This window comes from Diabrotica virgifera, chromosome 2, assembly GCF_917563875.1.
Source record: "Diabrotica virgifera virgifera chromosome 2, PGI_DIABVI_V3a".
Lineage (NCBI taxonomy): Eukaryota > Metazoa > Arthropoda > Insecta > Coleoptera > Chrysomelidae > Diabrotica > Diabrotica virgifera.
Genome location: NC_065444.1, coordinates 39,196,655 through 39,214,002, shown reverse-complemented (window position 1 = coordinate 39,214,002; position 17,348 = coordinate 39,196,655). Strand labels below are relative to the sequence as shown.

The 17,348-nt window shown below is 33.7% G+C and overlaps 2 protein-coding genes across 2 annotated transcripts in view; one reads left to right on the top strand and one right to left on the bottom strand.

The window, feature by feature from the left end:
• LOC114327687 (neuropeptide CCHamide-1 receptor-like) overlaps nucleotides 1–17,348 on the top strand; it is a 101,204-nt gene that overhangs the window by 62,161 nt on the left and 21,695 nt on the right. The gene's annotated exons all lie outside the window — the stretch shown is intronic.
• Nucleotides 7,204–8,681, bottom strand: LOC114327670 (uncharacterized). The gene is made up of 5 exons (XM_028276351.2): nucleotides 8,341–8,681; nucleotides 8,015–8,206; nucleotides 7,873–7,923; nucleotides 7,653–7,754; nucleotides 7,204–7,434 (listed from the first exon to the last, which is right to left on the bottom strand). The coding sequence occupies exons 1-5, from the start codon at nucleotides 8,546–8,548 to the stop codon at nucleotides 7,217–7,219; spliced, it is 771 nt and encodes a 256-aa protein (XP_028132152.2). The 5' UTR covers nucleotides 8,549–8,681; the 3' UTR covers nucleotides 7,204–7,216.

Below are 17,348 nucleotides of genomic sequence, written 5' to 3'. Positions count from 1 at the left end.
TATATTGTATAATAAGAAGTAACATTAATATTATTATATTTATAATATAGTTATATGTATCATTTTTGTAATATTATTTCTTCAGAAATGAGATTTCACATATAAAAGTTTATCAAGAAAAACAAATACAGTGGTAAATACACTGTATATTATAATGGTAATATTATTAAATCGTTTTCGGTCAAAATTTAATACACGTTACGTAAAAATTTTCCGAGCGCGCGGATTTGAAGCGAGCCGGGCGATTTGCAAAATTCGGCCGCTCGCAAAAGCACCGATTTTAAAAATAATTTTTAATAATTAAAATGTAATTATAGTGTATAATAATTTTTATTTTCAGATAACATGTCTTTCTTTAGTCAATGACTGTAAAATAATTTCTTAATTGTTATAAATAAAGGCACTACGATTTAAGAAAAAATAAACAATTATCTCGGCTTCAGTTGGTTGTATTTTTTTTTTATTTTTATATAAATCTTCGTTTCGTCTTTAGCAACAATAATCTGTAAGTTAGAAACTCGTAGGATGTACAGGATCGCTTCAGCTCGATGTTTATAACGAAATTGCCCCCTTATTTTCAAACCTAACATTTAGCTCGGCTTCAGCTGGTCGTAGAAATTTTTTATTTTTTTATAAATCTTCGTTTCCTCTTCAGCAACAATAATCTGTAAGTTAAAAACTCATAGGATGTACTGGGACGCTTCAGCTCTAAACGTTTATAACGAAATTTGCCCCCTTATTTTCAAACCCAAAAATTAGAGGTTTAAAAATGTTTTACGCATTTATTTACATCAGAATATAAAAATATAACTCTTTAGAAGAAGATTGGATGTTACAACAACTCTCTACGATTTTTCTTCAAAAAGTTATAGCATTCGACATTTGACCTCTTGGGATAAACAATTTATACTATCTAAGCAAAAAATTCGTTAATCCGGCCTTGCTATTTTTTTTATGTTTGGAATTGAAAGATCTTCATTTTAAAGCTTTAAAAGATAAAAAAAAAATTATTTCTACAATAAATAACGCAATTGTAAAAAACGGCCATTTTGGACCTTTCGCATGCTGTTTTGCAATAACCAATAAACGAAATTAAACTTACCATAGCTTAAATTGTAGGTTTTTTAATTTACTACACCTTTCTATTAAAAAGTTTTTCTCTAAAATCAATATCCTAAGCTGCAAAATTAAAAATCTTTAAAAATTGCAAATTTAACAAATGAAAATCGCAATTAAAAAAAAAAGCTCACAATATTTTTGGTCATATTTTAGTAGAAGTTATTCCTGGCATCGTCCTTTACAACACCTGATAGGTTTCAAAAATTCCTGAATTATATCACGTTTTTTCACCCACAGCCTGGGGTAGTGGTTCAGTAATGTTTTGGACAGGGATTATTTTGAGGTACACACGGATCTTGTCTTAATTGAGAGGTGCGCATTAACAGCACACATTTACATGTGATGGCATATTGTGCTGGATTTATGGTCAATGGTGTTCTGATAATGTAAGATAATACGAGGTTACATACGACAAGGATTGCAATACAATTATTTTGAAGATAATTGTCTTACAAAACTAGACTCGCCTTCCCAAATTCCAGACCTTAATCCTATTGAACATATATATATACAGTGTTCGTATATATGACGTCAAACAAACGTCAACATTTTGGGAGAAGTTACGTCAAAACTTACGTCAAATTTTACCTAAAATATACGTATAAAAGTCACAGCGATGTTACGTAACAGTTTAACGTTATTTCTACGTACCCTTTTCAACGTCACAAAAACGTCACTTTCTAGTTGAATTTTCGGTACAGTGGAACCTCGATAATCGGATTCATCGGGACCGCGGCCGATCCGGGTTAGCCGGAATATATGGTAAAAATTAGTAAAATGCATATAAATAATAAAAAATACACATTATAATTGCAAAAACATTAAATACATATGCACAGTTCAGCTAAATTATGTACAGTTGTATACAGTATTGTTTATTTCTTGGTAAAAAACTCAGTCAAAGTGAAAAAATGTTTGTTTTGTCTGCTGAAAATCGGTCCGGGTTATCGGGGTTCCACTATAAAAATAATTTATAAAAAGGACTTAAAATTATTGTGTAAATAAAACCACATACATGATGCTGACACATTTATTTGAAATTAACATTATGTATTTGACTTTTATGTGAGAGGAAGAGACAAAATTATTTAGTGTAATATATTTTTATTAACTAACTAAAGAGAAACCCTTCCACTATATATAAAAAAAAACAAGATACCTACAAGTTGAGCACTGCTTATTTCAGTCATATTTCAGTATAACTAACAACAGCAACTAATCTATTACCCTACATAAGAAAAAGTTCTGAACAATGGAATGAGAATGTTTACTATAAGTCTCGGTTGTTTTGTTTAAAAAAAATAGCATTTGAAAGTGGCGAAAAAAGCTGAAACGTATGTAATGTTTAAAACCTTTAAAATAAATTGAGTTGACCAAAACACAAGAGTTTTTTATAAATGAACTTACAATAAACGTCAGGAAATATTGAATATAAGTACTTTATCTACATCTACGAGTTATTTTAACAAATGAAATCGCCATATACCGGCAGGGTTTTAAAAAAATGTAACTAGTGTGGATTCCTTGTATTTGTTTTTGTAATTATTGTCTTTTTAATAAAAGTAAGTATCAATATAAATTTTGAACTTCTGACACGTTTATATATGCATTTTAATATTAAAAAAGGATGTACTTTATTAAATACTTGCCCATAATTCAACCGATTACATAAAAAAATGTTCTACTGCTCATTTATTTGTGTAACAATGGAAGACATACAAAACTACCATCGTTTTGATTTGGATAAACCATACACTTTGTGTATATACATTCAACATTCCAATGTTTAAGAACTGTTAAGTCTTTCAAAACATGTATATCCAACTCCTTGGAATCAATTGGGGTGCTATAAAGAGAATCATATGTTTGAAATTGTTTTCCTACAATTAAGGTCTCATTTTGTTGAGTTACACAAATGTTATGAACTTCAATAACTAAACCATCTTTAAGCTTGCAGTAAGAATCTGCACGTCTTTCATCTGCTGTAACAATGCGAATTGTAAATCCGTTTAGGAGTAAAATTTTATATTGTTTGTTCATTATAATATCAAGAGTTGGCCCTTCATTGTGTTCTAATTTAAAAGAAAAATTATTCTTCATTACAGTAAAATCTGTGTCGCAAAAGTTAATTACTTCTAGTCGTCGAATAATCTGTTGTAACGGTTTTGTAGGTGATCTTATAAAACTTTTCATAATGCCTAAAAAATTTTCAAAAGGAAAAGCGGAAAAAGAATCTACTGGTCCAAATTTCTCAACTTCATGAGCTAAATGGCATAAAATATGTGTATTATAAACATAAAAATCCAAACCGTATATATGATCACAATGTGCAATAAAATTATTTAATATATTTTGGGCAGTACTACAACCAAATTGTTCTATGTCTTAAGGAAGATAATATTGATATCCCAGCATGTAATAGCAAAAAATGCTCATTAATAGCCAAATCAATTATTTTATTCTTCAACACCCAAGGACCTAGATATAAAAGAAAAGTTCGATATTCTGTAGCCTTCCAATAAGCTATTTCATCTAGGGCTCTGGGCTTTCTGTTAAACTCGCATGGAATGAAACTTCTTAAAGAAATTAAACGTTTAGATAATATTTGCACATCAGCGTTTTTAAGTCTAACAGACAAATTTCCCGATATCCAAGTGGTAAGTAACCTTTTCATAACTCCCAAACACACAGCATGCATGTAGTCGATAGTAAAACATGAAACCAAACCAATATTTAAATCCAGGAGAGGTGTTTTACCAAGATGGTGGTCTTCATCCATCTCTCTCAAAAACTGCTCATCTGTTCTTCGTAATGCATTTATTCCTTTTAAAATAACTTTTCCACATCTGTGATGGTATTCTCCAGTTTCCCAACATTTGTCACATGATGAGTATCCATTATGGGATTTAATACATTTTAGGTAAGCTTTAGCGGGTGCATCACATATTAAATTTTCTATTTCAATACTGTAAGTGTGGTCATGAATCAAAATACCATTTTCTTTTAAAAAAGCAAATTCTTGAATAAAATCTTCTAAAAAATCAGATAGTGGCGATGGTTTCGAATTTCCACAAAATATCCCAATGGCAAAAGGAGGACTGTTAAAATTTCTAATAATTGCAGTAATGGGCCAAAATTGTAATTTAGAGCTGGTGTACAAAGGAATTCCATCAACATTAACGCTTATTTTTATAACTTCATCTTTACAAGAAAAACTCTTTAACCCTTTGGCAATACCAATATGACAATATTCTCCATTTCCTAATTGTTTAACAGAAGTACTTACTGGTGTTTTAATAAAGTCCGGCTGTCAAGAGGAAGACCTGGATGTAAAGGAACAAGTATTTTTAACAATCCATTAAGTGACGAGTGGCTTACTTTGGAACAAACTGCCCATTTTCTTAACTGTGATTGTAAATCTAGTTGTTTATTATCTTCAACGTCAACAGACTTACTGACATTTGTCTCACAATATTCATTAATTACTGTATTAAATTCAATTTGTTCATTAAATAATTCAATGTTCAAATCATGTTCATCTGATAAATTAGAACTAGAGCTAGGATCTAACAGTTCTGAAGATTTATCAGCATTTAAAAAGTTTGTATCTAAATCAAAATTATTATCTGCAGTGACTTCAACATTACTACTATCCATTGAACACATCTGAAATAATTCCTGCCTCTCTTTTGCAACTCTTCTAGAGAACTACCTCTTACCAACAATAGTTTTATATTGTTTTTTGTTATACATAATAATATTTTGTATGTGCAACACAATTTACCCACCAAAAAATGTACCTAATATAGAAATATTAATAAAAAAAATATATGTACTATAGTTTTTACACTAAAAATATTTGTCTCTTCCCCTCAGATACCAACATAGAAAATAGTTTTAAAAAAATCGAAAACAAAATAAAAAAACTTAAAAACAAATGCTCAACATTCACCTTAACTAACTTAAATGGATTTTTTTCTTTTCTTGCGTTGTGGTGCTTGCTTAAGTCACTCTTTCACATGTGTTTCAATTTCCTGACATGTGATATTATTGTTCTTTATCTGAATTGATTCTGAAATAAAATAAATGCTACAAAAACTTATTTTTTTTTCAGGCAAAAGTACAATTGGAAAAAAAATTAAAGCACCTATAACTTTTATGTTTAGCAAGAGTGAAATAAAATATTGTTCAAATGTGATTCATGTAACAATACTTCATTTTACATTGTCATCCAAAAATGCAACACTCAAATTTTATTAGCTGTAATTTATTTTATTGAAATCTGCAGAATTTTTCACATTTACTTTGAACCTCTGTAACAACACCATCAAATTTTATTGTTACCAATAGCTATTGGTAATATTGTGTTGTGTATATTATTTAAAATAAAATTGTGAGGTTATTTAAAATCAAGAATTTTTAATGAGTATAACTGAGTCTATATTACATCCAAAATTTAATAAAGTTTTTAAATAGCAATTTTAGAGCTTCAAAAAAGTATTAATTGTATTTTACAAAATTTGGTGCTTATATAGTTTGGGGTTTAGTTTATGTACAAAAGAAATTGAGCCAAAAAAATTACAATTAAGCAATAAGCTATTAGAATTTTATAGAACTGTAAAGAAAATATGAACAAGAGTTCTGAATATTTGATACATTTGGCTAGATGCAATTAAATTGTATTGTAATATGTTATTCTCAATGTAGATAGAATATCATTTGTATGTAAAAACTTTTCTTAGTACAAATTTTACATTTAATAAAATTTACATTTTTTTGGGTCAATCATGTACAACAAACAACATCAACTTTAAGTATTGCCTTTTGGATTATAGATATTCACAGACCTTTAACAAGTACATTTTTAAGTAATACAACATACTAGTTTCATTTGAAGCAGACTTTTTGGCAGTATGCATCATGACTACATTAAGTATTAATGTAGTATTATTAAGTATTAATGACTACATTAAGTATGCATCAATAGTTATTTATGAAACAGTTCGTGAAGTATGCTTTTTGCGAACACACGCGATTTTTAGAGCACAAGCGACAACAGAGCGAGTGCTATAAATCACGTAAGTTCAGAAAAAGTACTTCACGCACAGTTTCATACAATATTTTATCTACGATAAACAAATAAAAAAAGCTGTAACTCTTCGTCACTGGAATTCATTTCTATACTATAATTATTAGAACTTTGACATTTAAAAATTCTAACTACTTTCAAACCACAAAACTGTCAAAACTTTTGTTGTAATTCATTGCTCATATTGTCATCACCATGGCAACGCAAATGTTAAGAATTGTCACCATGACAACTCGAAAGATAAAAACAGTGCGAAAAAGTAAATCCCATTTAAAATACATTGTTACCTCACGCACACTTTAAATCCTTCACACACTGCTATCTATAATGACAGTTTTCACAAACTAAAAACTTATACATAATATGACATAGAGTAGATAAAAGTAATTTTGCTAATACTTACTGAATAATAAATCCTTTAATTTTGTTTTGACTAATGGTTGTTTATCGCGCTTTCCGAAATAACTGTAGCAGGATGCTAATTCGTCCGTTAATAATTCTTTTAGAATCTTATTTGTTTTTTGTTTCACATCTTTCCCACCAAGTATAGAGAAATAACCAATCTAAAAATAAGTAATATTTATAAAAATTTTAGTTATTTGCATACACTTAATCAAATATTTTTATCAAGATTTCTTTTTAGCCACTATTGTAGTAAGATTTTATTTTGAGTGATAATTATTAAAAATATAACAATTTTTATTTAATATATAGTAAAAGCAAAACAAAAACTGTATCACCTTACATATTATAGTATTGCAATATTTTTGTAGGTAATAGTGTACAATGAGTATCTGCTTAAAGAATAACCCTGCACATTCATCCTGAAAATGATTGGCAATACCCTACATTTTAAGGTGAAGACATACAACAGTTTTTGATTTGCATTAACTATATACCTACTGAAAGATACAAAAGTTTCGTTACACATATTGGTTGTATAACAGTAAATACAAAATATTTTTAATTTAATGGAGATATCTAAATAATTTTATTAGTTTTTTAAGTTCAATTACTTACATCATCAAAATTCCTTTCCACTTCTAAATATTCCTCAAATGTTATTAAATCACGTGTACTATCTAGTGGTAACTTTACAGATAATTTCGTGTGTATATCAACACACTTTTCTGCATGCCTTGGCTGAGATAATTCATTCAATTTGTTTAAAATTGTTCTGTTTTGTTCCTTTATGTATGCTAATGTTGATAGAACAGTCCTAAAACCTGAAAATATTTCTTTCAAGAAGCTAGTAATCACTTTAAACAATTATTATGTTTTATTAATATGTATTAGTATTTATTCAAAGGGTCTGTACTAGGCTCTCTTTTAAGGCTGATTAAATGAATAAAGTATCCTGAATGTGACAAATTCAGTATTGTTTTGAGATAAAGCATATTATTCTAAACTGAAAGCACTGGCCCATAGATTATTAAAAATTTACCAATCTGGTCATCCTGAACATCTGACGTAGGTGTTGAAGTCGATGGATTTAGATTCCACAATTGGTCTTGAACCAACGCCCTGGACTTGTTTTCCGTAGCTTCTGAAATCATTACCAATATACAAATATTACAGAAGTTTATTACATTAGACTGTGTTGAGCAATTGTTGATTGGTTAAATAACAAACTATATAAACAATTTACACTAAATAAAAATTACCTAAAGGTTTGTGTCCTGCCACTCCACTAATATCTCTGATTTCAACAGCTCCTAAAAATGTTATCTATAAGCTGGGGTTCATGTTTGTAATGAATACAATTATTTAATCTGGAACTGAGATCAAGTTTAAAGGTAGCTTTACCTGATAGTTTCTTTAATTGAATTTTCTGGGGCCTGACAAACTGAGACTCATCCTCACTGTCTAATTTTCTGGGTCTTCTATTTCGTTTAGGCCGTAGTGGTGACTCATTTATTGCTTCACACTCTGAAGCAGAAGCCAAGTCGCTAGTTAGCTCGGCTTCTCTTTCCTTTTCAAATGCCTTGGATAACTCGTCTGCAAGATATGAAGTACTTAATATAATGGAATAATATATATAATATAATGGATGTGTAAGAACTGAGTAAGCAATTGACAAAGAACCTCTACACATACGTGAAATAAATACATATTATATTGTAAAACCTTACCTGTTGTTAAAAAAACTCTTTGTATGCCATACAGCATCCAAGAGTTTTCGTTAACTACCTCGCCTTCCAGCAACGACTTTTTATATTGCTTAGATGTTTTGTATGGCGGCCAGAAAACTTCCTTTTTTAAAGGCGTAAGCCAATTTTGGTGAACGACGGCCAAAGTGTTCCCGCCAGTTTCGTCCAGCTGTACAAGCATGTATGCCATTACTATAAACTTGAGTTAAACGCATCAAAACTATGTTCTATGTCGTTTAAATCGCTCTTCAGAATAAAGAATTTTAATTTAATCTTTAATTTCTCGTTAATTCCTTTAATCAGACCGAAAATAAAAAACGCGGCACTACGGCACTACCAAACGACCAAACTATATAACCAAACATTTGTCCACCATTTGGCTTTGGCTTGGCATATGACATGATAGATGAAGGCCTTGCATACGCTAAAGGCGAATCTTCGCGCACATGTTTTGACATCTCTATATCTTAAGTGTGCTGGCTGATTGGTTGAAGTTGTGGAAAACTATTTTACCTCAACCAATCAGTCATTTGAGGGTTAAAAATTATTAATATGTTATGTACAAGCATTTCTTTTGAAATATTTTCATTGGTTCTACGTATTTATTTATTAGGTGTATATTTAATATTTATTTTGTTAAAATGTTAGATTTTCAAGTAATTTCCTCAATATTCCCATAGACTAATTTAATTACGTTTAAGTTGTAATATTAGTATAAATAAAGAAATTTTTGTATAAAAAAATTGTCAAAATTATTCATAAAAAATACCTACCAAAAAGCCACGTTTTAGGGACGAATAAATGCATACGTATTAAATACCTACCAAAGAGCCACGTTTCAGAAACGAGTAAATTCATACGTATAATATACGTATGAAAATTTCGGATCAGTAACGTCATTTTTTGATAGATGTTACGTAACGATACAAAAAAACCTAAATTTAACGTTAAGGTAACGTTATCCTGCTAGCTGGGATACGTAGTCTTCTCAAAATGCGTCTGCTCCAACAGCATGTGAAGAGCATCGAATTGCTCTCATAGGATTGTACCACTTTATTTCATCCAAAACGTGACCAGTTCTATGCGAAATAATAATAATAATATTAATAGTAATAGCTTTATTGCCCATTTTTCCCATTTACAGGACAACGATAAAAATATTACATAATTTATATCACCTATAGATAAGATAAAAATTTAAGCAGTAGTACAAGAAAAAATAACATTAATAATACAAGTATATTAGTCAAAAGATTAGACAAGTATATATAATAAATATATATACAAGTATATATAATAGATTAGACAAGATATACAAGTATATAGATTAGACAAACAATAATATAGATTAGTCAAACACAAAAAGAAAATAAATTAATAAAAAAATAGTGCTTATTTCAGGTACTCAATAGCTACTTTTATAAAGTTCCTTTGAGAACACGAAAAAATGTCACAATGCTTACCAATAACATTAAAATTTCTACACATTACATTAATAGGAGCCTTACATAGAATATTCTTACGAGCTCTTGTACACCTAAATAATATGTTTGTTCTTAAATTACCTTGGAATATTAAAACTAATGTTTTCTAATATTGAAATACAATCAATTGCATTATTAACAAGTTTGTACAAAAAAATTAAAGATGCAACTTTTCTTCTTAATTCTAAATTACACATACTAAAACGATCACACAAGTAATTATTATCTACACCTCTAGCCGGATAAAGACCATTTACTTTAAACATTAAAAATTTTAGAGATTTTCTCTAAACTCTTTCAATTGCAATGTTATGACAATCATAGAAACTCCATATTATACAGGCATATTCAAGTTTAGAGCGGATATAAGTATAATATAACAATGTTAATGACTTTATATTATTAAATGACTTACAATTGCGAATTAAAAACCCATAAGCCTTCAACGTTTCACAAACTTTAACACACATATGTTCCGCAAAAGTGAGTTTTGTGTCAAAAATTACACCCAAATCCTTAACCGTGTTCTGCCTTTCTAATATTCTATCGTGACAACTTATAGTTCAAATGGAATGATGAGTATCATCCAGAACCGTGATGGCAATACACCTTATTGAAACGAGTGATACTTGCCTTAAATTGACTCTATACTTCAATTATTGTTAACAAAGTACCAGTTATAATTATAACTGGTACTCAGATTTTTGCGGATAAAGTTAGGTGATAACTTCATTAATAATAATTGATTTATGTTCCTTCTCAAATATGCCCGGAACATTAATAAAAAAAAATTAAATATTTAAAAATTAAAAAAAAAAAATTTTTTTTATTTTTTTGCTTATTACTTAAAAACTGTTCATTTTAGAACAAAGTCCTATAAAAATAAAACAAAGATAATTAAATTTTCTATCATATGCGATTAATTAAAAATGTCTTAGTTTATCACCCTTGCTTCAAAATAGCAATAAATATAAAATAAGGGGGCAAAACAAGCCTGTCATTATTCAATGATTTTCCATCACTTAGGTTACACTTGGAACCTTCCTAATTCGCTTAGAAAATTTTTGTAATGTGTTAAAACCGTACACCAAATTTCATTAAAATTGACTCACTATATTTTGCATAATAATTTTGCAATCTAAACTTTTTTTTAAAAATTAAAATTTTAAAATCTTGCACAACAAAAACAAGAACATACAAAGATTTGTCAATTTTTTTGCATATAAAGAAATACTCCACCTATCTAATGCACTTCACTGAATTGAAATCGGATTATGTAAACAGCCTCAGCAATGTTTTAAAGTTATAAACAATTTTTTGGCTTATAAACAAATTAGTGCTGTGGCCAGGAGGGGGTGCTACGGGCTCCTTTATTTGGATGGACTTACCCAAGTTTTTTTATGTATTTTGACCCGTAGAACACGAATTTTTTGGGTAACAGTTGATCCGGATGTCGATAAGATTGTTATAAACAAAGAACTTGGGGAATTACATAACATAGATTTTTCGCAAAATAAAACCTTTTTTTGTATTTCTTGGGTAATTCTAAGCAGAAAATGTTCTTACAAGTTTTCTCGTAGGATGCACAGTTTTCGAGATAAACGCGGTGGAACTTTCAAAAAATCGAGAAATTGCAATTTTTGAACGCGAATAACGTTTGATTAAAAAATAAAATAGCAATTCTGGTGACAGCATTTGAAACTAAGTCAAATTATACCGGTTTTAATTATTTACATTGCTAAAAATTAATTTTTTTATTATTAAACAAAGCTACACTCGGAAAAATGAAAGAATACCCATGAACGAACATATAAAACATGCTGTATTTTTCTGTCACCGTGTCACAAAGAAAATTCTCCAGTGCAAGTACATGTAACAATAATTATTACATGTACTTGCGCTGGCCAATTTTTTGTGTGACACGGTGACAGGAAAATACAGCGTGTTTTATATGTTCGTTCATGGGTATTCTTTCATTTTTCCTACTTGTATTTGTTTATAAGCCAAAAAATTGTTTAGAAATTTAAAACATTGCTGGGGCCCCTTAAATAATCCGATTTTAATTATGTAAAGTGTATTAGATAGGTATAGAGCACCTCTTTATATGTAAAAAAATTAGCCAACTTCTAAATGGTCTACTTTTTGTTCAGAAAGATTTTAAAAAATTTGAACTTTTTTAAAAACATTTAGATTGCAAATTTATTATGCAAAATTTATTTTGTCGATTTTAATGGAATTTGGTACACGATTTAAGTATGTTACAAAGAATTTCCTAAGCGAATTACTAAGGTTCTAAGTGCCACGAAACTGGTTAAAAAATATTGAATATCAACAGACTTATTTTGTCCCCTTATTTTATATTTATTGCTATATTGCAGAAAAGGTAATACCTTAAGACATTTTTTACCAGTCGTATATCATACAAAATTCAATTATATTTATTTTGTTTCGCTACGACTTTGTTCCAAAACGAATCGTTTTAAAGCTATAAGCAAAGAAAGCAGAAAAAAATCGATGTTTTTCGAAATTTTTAAATATTTTAATTTTTTTATTAATGTTCCAGGCATATTTGAAAAGGAGCATAAGTCAATTATTATTACTGAAGGTGTCACATAACTTTATCTGCAAAAATCCGAATGCCACCTCTCACATCCAAAATAGACGTTTTTTCGCAGATCCTTACTGGTCTAATATACTTATTATTTTTTCTATTATTTTCTCAATTTTTTCCTTGTTTTCCATCTGTTTCTAATGCTAATGTCGTGTTACGTACTACAAGAGTAACTGAATCAATACACAATAGATTTCATTTGATATAAATAAGAAAAAAATAAAAAGATAAAAATTTTCTTACATTTTATGGGTGACCCGTTTTCTCTGACGCGTAGTGTATGTCTTTTCTCAAATTAATCAACCAAGCAAGCAAGCAAGCAATTTGATTAAACCCGACCTGTGGGAGATGTCCACCCTATCGAAAAAGTACATTCGGGTGTAACAATTCATTGGGGCGAGGTGTTTTGACCCGAGTGTAAAACAGGGATCACCCCACCTCGCTCCAATGCCCCAGGCCATCCCTTTCCCCCCCATAGCACGCTGATGCGCGATGGGGGCACAACTATCGTAGCCAAATGCTCTTCACAATGGAACCCTGGGTAATAAGATTCCATTGTGGTGCCCTAATCGAATGCAAAAACTAGGCCCAGCGTGATGCGCTCTATGCCTTTATCCTCTTATTTACTTATCCGCGGGAACTAAAATTGCTTGGTTGCTTGGGGCCCAAGCCATTGCACCAGGCCCAACTGGGCTCGGTACAATGGCTCGGAGCCCAAGATCTTTTTGGGTTTTTTTTTTTTTTGTTTTTTGTGTGATTTTTTTGTTGGCTTACGCCTTTTTTTGTTTTTTTTTTTTTTGTGTTTTTTTGTTTGGCTTGCGCCTTTTCCTCTAATTTTCTACTGGTTTACTTACCTGATCGTGATGTTGGACCTACGCTTGGGTTTCGTGTTTTCTTCGGCACTTGGAGTTTCGAGCTACGAACTGACTACTATCACTTTTACTTTATTTTTCACTTTATCGCTTTAGTTCACTATTTGTTGTTTAGGACGTCTGTGCTTCCATCGGTGGAACGCGTCATACCCTAGCATCTCTCGCAGTATGTGGCTTGGGTGGTGCTCCAGATCCGCGAATTTGACCCTTGCCTTGTCTGTCATCACTTCGGTGACTCTCACCTGTTGCAGTTCTCTAAACAGGAATCGTTCTGCTACGTATCTTGGGACTCTGGCTGCTTCTCTTAGGCTGTTGTTATGGACTGCTTGTATCTTCTTTTTGTGGGTTTTACATACTTGTCCCCATGCGAGAGATGCGTATGTTAATACCGGTAATATTATGCTGTTTATTAGTCTTAACCTTGTTTTTAGTCTTAATTTACTTTTTCTGCCTGTGAGTCCTCTTAATGTTGCTCTCGCGAAGTTGGCCTTCTGGACTGTGGCTTCTACGTGTTTTTGGAAGGTTAATCCTTTGTCCATGATAACTCCTAGGTATTTTGCTTCATTTTTCCACTCGATGGGGGTGTCCTGTACCGTTAGCTGTTCTTCTGGCTGTTGTCTTCCCTTCTTGTATAGTACCGCTTGCGTCTTTTCTGAGTTGATGGCTATCTTCCATTTTATGCTCCATTCCTCGATGTCTTCTAGCGCTGTTTGCAGGTTGGTCACTGCTATGTCTACATTTCTGTGTTTGGCCGCTATCGCTGTATCGTCGGCGTAGAGGCTCATAAGGGTTCCTGGTGTTCTAGGTACATCGGCGGTGTATATTGTGTACAGCAGAGGTGACAGGACCGCTCCCTGGGGTACTCCAGCTTCCGGGCTTCCGAGGTCGGACAGGACTTGTCCTATCCGAACCCTGAAGCACCGGTCGCCTAAGTACGACGAGATTAGCCTCGTCATCGCTCCGCTGTACCCATAATCCCGCATTTTGTATAATAGCCCCTTGTGCCATACTCTGTCGAAAGCCTTGCTTACGTCCAGGAATGCTGCTCCAGTGTACTGCTTGTCGTTGAATCCAGCTGCTATGTACTCAGTTAGTCTGAGTACTTGTAGCTCGCTGGAATGCTCTGCCCTGAATCCAAATTGAGCTTCTGGGATTATATCTAATCTGGTTGTTTCCGCTTTCAGTCTGCTGAGAATGATTCTTTCCACTATCTTGCTGATCGCTGGAAGTAAGCTGATTGGCCTGTAGTTCTGCGGGAATGTGTGGTTCTTGCCAGGCTTTGGGATCATGATGACATGGGCCTCTTTCCATCTGTTTGGGAATATTTTATATCTTAATATCGCGTTCACTATATTTGTAAAGTACACTATGGCTCTCCTGGGCAAATACTTTAGGGCTCTATTTGTTATTTTGTCTAGACCAGGCGCTTTTCTCGGTGAACAGTTTCTAATATGTTCGTTAATTTCTTCCGGTGATGTTGGTGGAATGATGTCTTCTGGGTCTTCTGGTCTTTCTTCTTGTTCTTCGACTTCTTCCAGGAAGTCTGCGTCTTCGTCTTGGTGGAAATTTAACCTGCATTCTCTTTCGAGCGTGGACCTCATCACCTCTGCTTTTTCCTCAATTTTATATACCATGCCGTTTTCTCCATGGAGTGGTGGGATGGGTTTTCTGTCGCTTCTCATCATTTTCTGGAGCTTCCAAACATTTTTCATGTTTGAGTCTAGTTCTTCCATCTCTTGTACGTAGTTGTCCCATTTTTCGCTGCGGTGGTGTTGCAGAGCCGTTTTGACCTCTCTGTTTAGTGTATTTGCCCAGGTTTTGTCTACTCGGTTTCTTGTTCTTCTGGCTATTTGCTTCGCTCTATTTTTTTCCCTTATCAGGTCTTGTATTTCTTGTGGTATGTCTTTGAACCTTCCCGTGTGGATCTCGACTTCTTCCTCTGTTGTGCTGTTTCTGATTGCTTCTTGGATGATGTTTTCTAGTTCTAGGACTTTTTCTTCTATTTGTTGCGGGTCATTTATAACTGGCACTATATTTATTCCTTCACTCACTAATCTTTTATAATTTGTCCACTTTATTTTCTTTTTTATTCTTTTCGGCGGGTTTGTTTCTTCCCATGTTCCTATTTCCAGTAGAATGGGGTTGTGATCTGTTGTACCTTCGTTCAGCGTGATTAGTTCTGCTTGTAGTCCTAGGTTTTTGGCCACAACGATGTCGATATGGGTGGGAAGTCCATTTCCTGGGAAGTGTGTTGGTTCTTCTGGGCCCATTGCCAGTGTATCTTCGTTATTTTCTATGTAGCTATTTAGTAGTCGTCCGTTTCTGTTCGTAGCTCTATCGTTCCAGTTGGGGGATCTTGCATTTAGGTCTCCTATTATTATGGATGTCTCAGCGATGTTTAGGAACGCATCGAGGTCGTCGTCCATTAGTGGGTCTTGCGGTCTTACATAGGCTGATGTTATTCTGACTGCGCCTTGCCTCATTTTCACTTCTATTGTTGTTGCCTCCATGTTTATCAGTGGTGGGGTCGTGAATCTGGTGTGTTTGATTCCCTTCTTGACTAGGATGGCCGTTCCTCCTGATCTTCTTGTGAGGTCGTTCCTATATACATCGTACCCAGGGAACTTTAGACTGAAGTTGTTTGTCAGTTTGGTCTCCTGGATTGCTACGATGTCCATCTCGTATCTGTTGGCGAGTTCATCCATGATGTTTTGGTTTGTTGCTATGCTGCCCGGGTTCCAGGAGCCTATCCGCAAGTATCCCTTGTCTGCCAGCATTACTTCTGTGCCTCCCTGGTGCCCAGTATCACTTCTTTGACTACCTTAGTCACTATGTTGGTGACCAAGTTGACTAGGTAGTCTTCGTCGTGGGGGATCGCTATGTTGTTCTGCGTACTCTGGGTGGCTTGGGCGTAGGAGACGCCGGTTGCTTGTGGTCGTCTTTGCTGTGTTGGTTGCTGTGGCCTCTTTGGTGGTGGTCTTCCCCATGTTGAGCACCTAGGGCATCCTCTGTAGCTGGCTGGATGGCTGCCTTTGCAGTTGGCGCATGTTGCTTTGTCTTTTCTGGCACGTTGGCACTGCTTTGTGGAATGGTCTTCGCCGCATTTGACGCACCTGGGATCCTTATGGCACGCGTTCTGGGCATGGTGGAACCCTTGGCAGTTGAAGCACTGCGTGGGTCCTGTTGCCTTGCGTAGGTCCTCTACCACGACCTTCATGTGGCACAGGTTGGTTATACGCCTCGCCGCCTCGACGTCCCCCTGGCTCAGAGTCACAACAAACATCGGCAATTGTCTTCTTGGTCCGGTTCTTGAGGACATATTTTTGGCTGCTTGGCAGTCAATGTTGTATTGAGCTGCCATTTCGTTCTTTATGTCTGCCTCTGTGGTATTTGTGGGTAGCCCTCTTATTACCACTTTGGGTTTTACTTCTTCCTCAAATGGGAAGGCTATCCACTGTAATCTTCTGTCTTTCATGGACTTCGCATATTCCTCTATTATGTGGGTCATTTTGCGGTAATCTTCCGGGCTTTTCGCCTGGATGAGGGTTTCCCTACCACTCTTGGAGATCCTGTTTACCGTGACCACATTTTGCTTTTGGGCTATATTTAGGATTGCCCCTGTCTCGCTTACGCTCTGTAATTTTATTACAGGCGGCTTACGTTGGTATGTTGCCTGTTTTTCAGGCAACACGGCAGCTTCTTCTTCTTGGTTTGTTACCATCTGTTCCGACTCTGAGACACTGGGACGTCTTGGCGGAGGCGCACCACCACCTGCGCTCGTGGCTGGATGGATTGGTGGGATTTGACCTCGGGGCAGGTTGTAGGTATCTTGTGCTGGGGGGGAAGCAGCCCTCATGGCATTTTTTGCTTGGTTTTCCCATGACGTCGTATCTTCTTTTGAAATTTGGGATTTCAATTTTGGGAAATCTTCTTTGGTTTTTGGTTTTGCACCTCGAATGTTCGTCAGTCTCTCACCTGCGGATGGTTTTGGCTTTAATGCTTCAGGGAGTGGCTGTAGCTTTG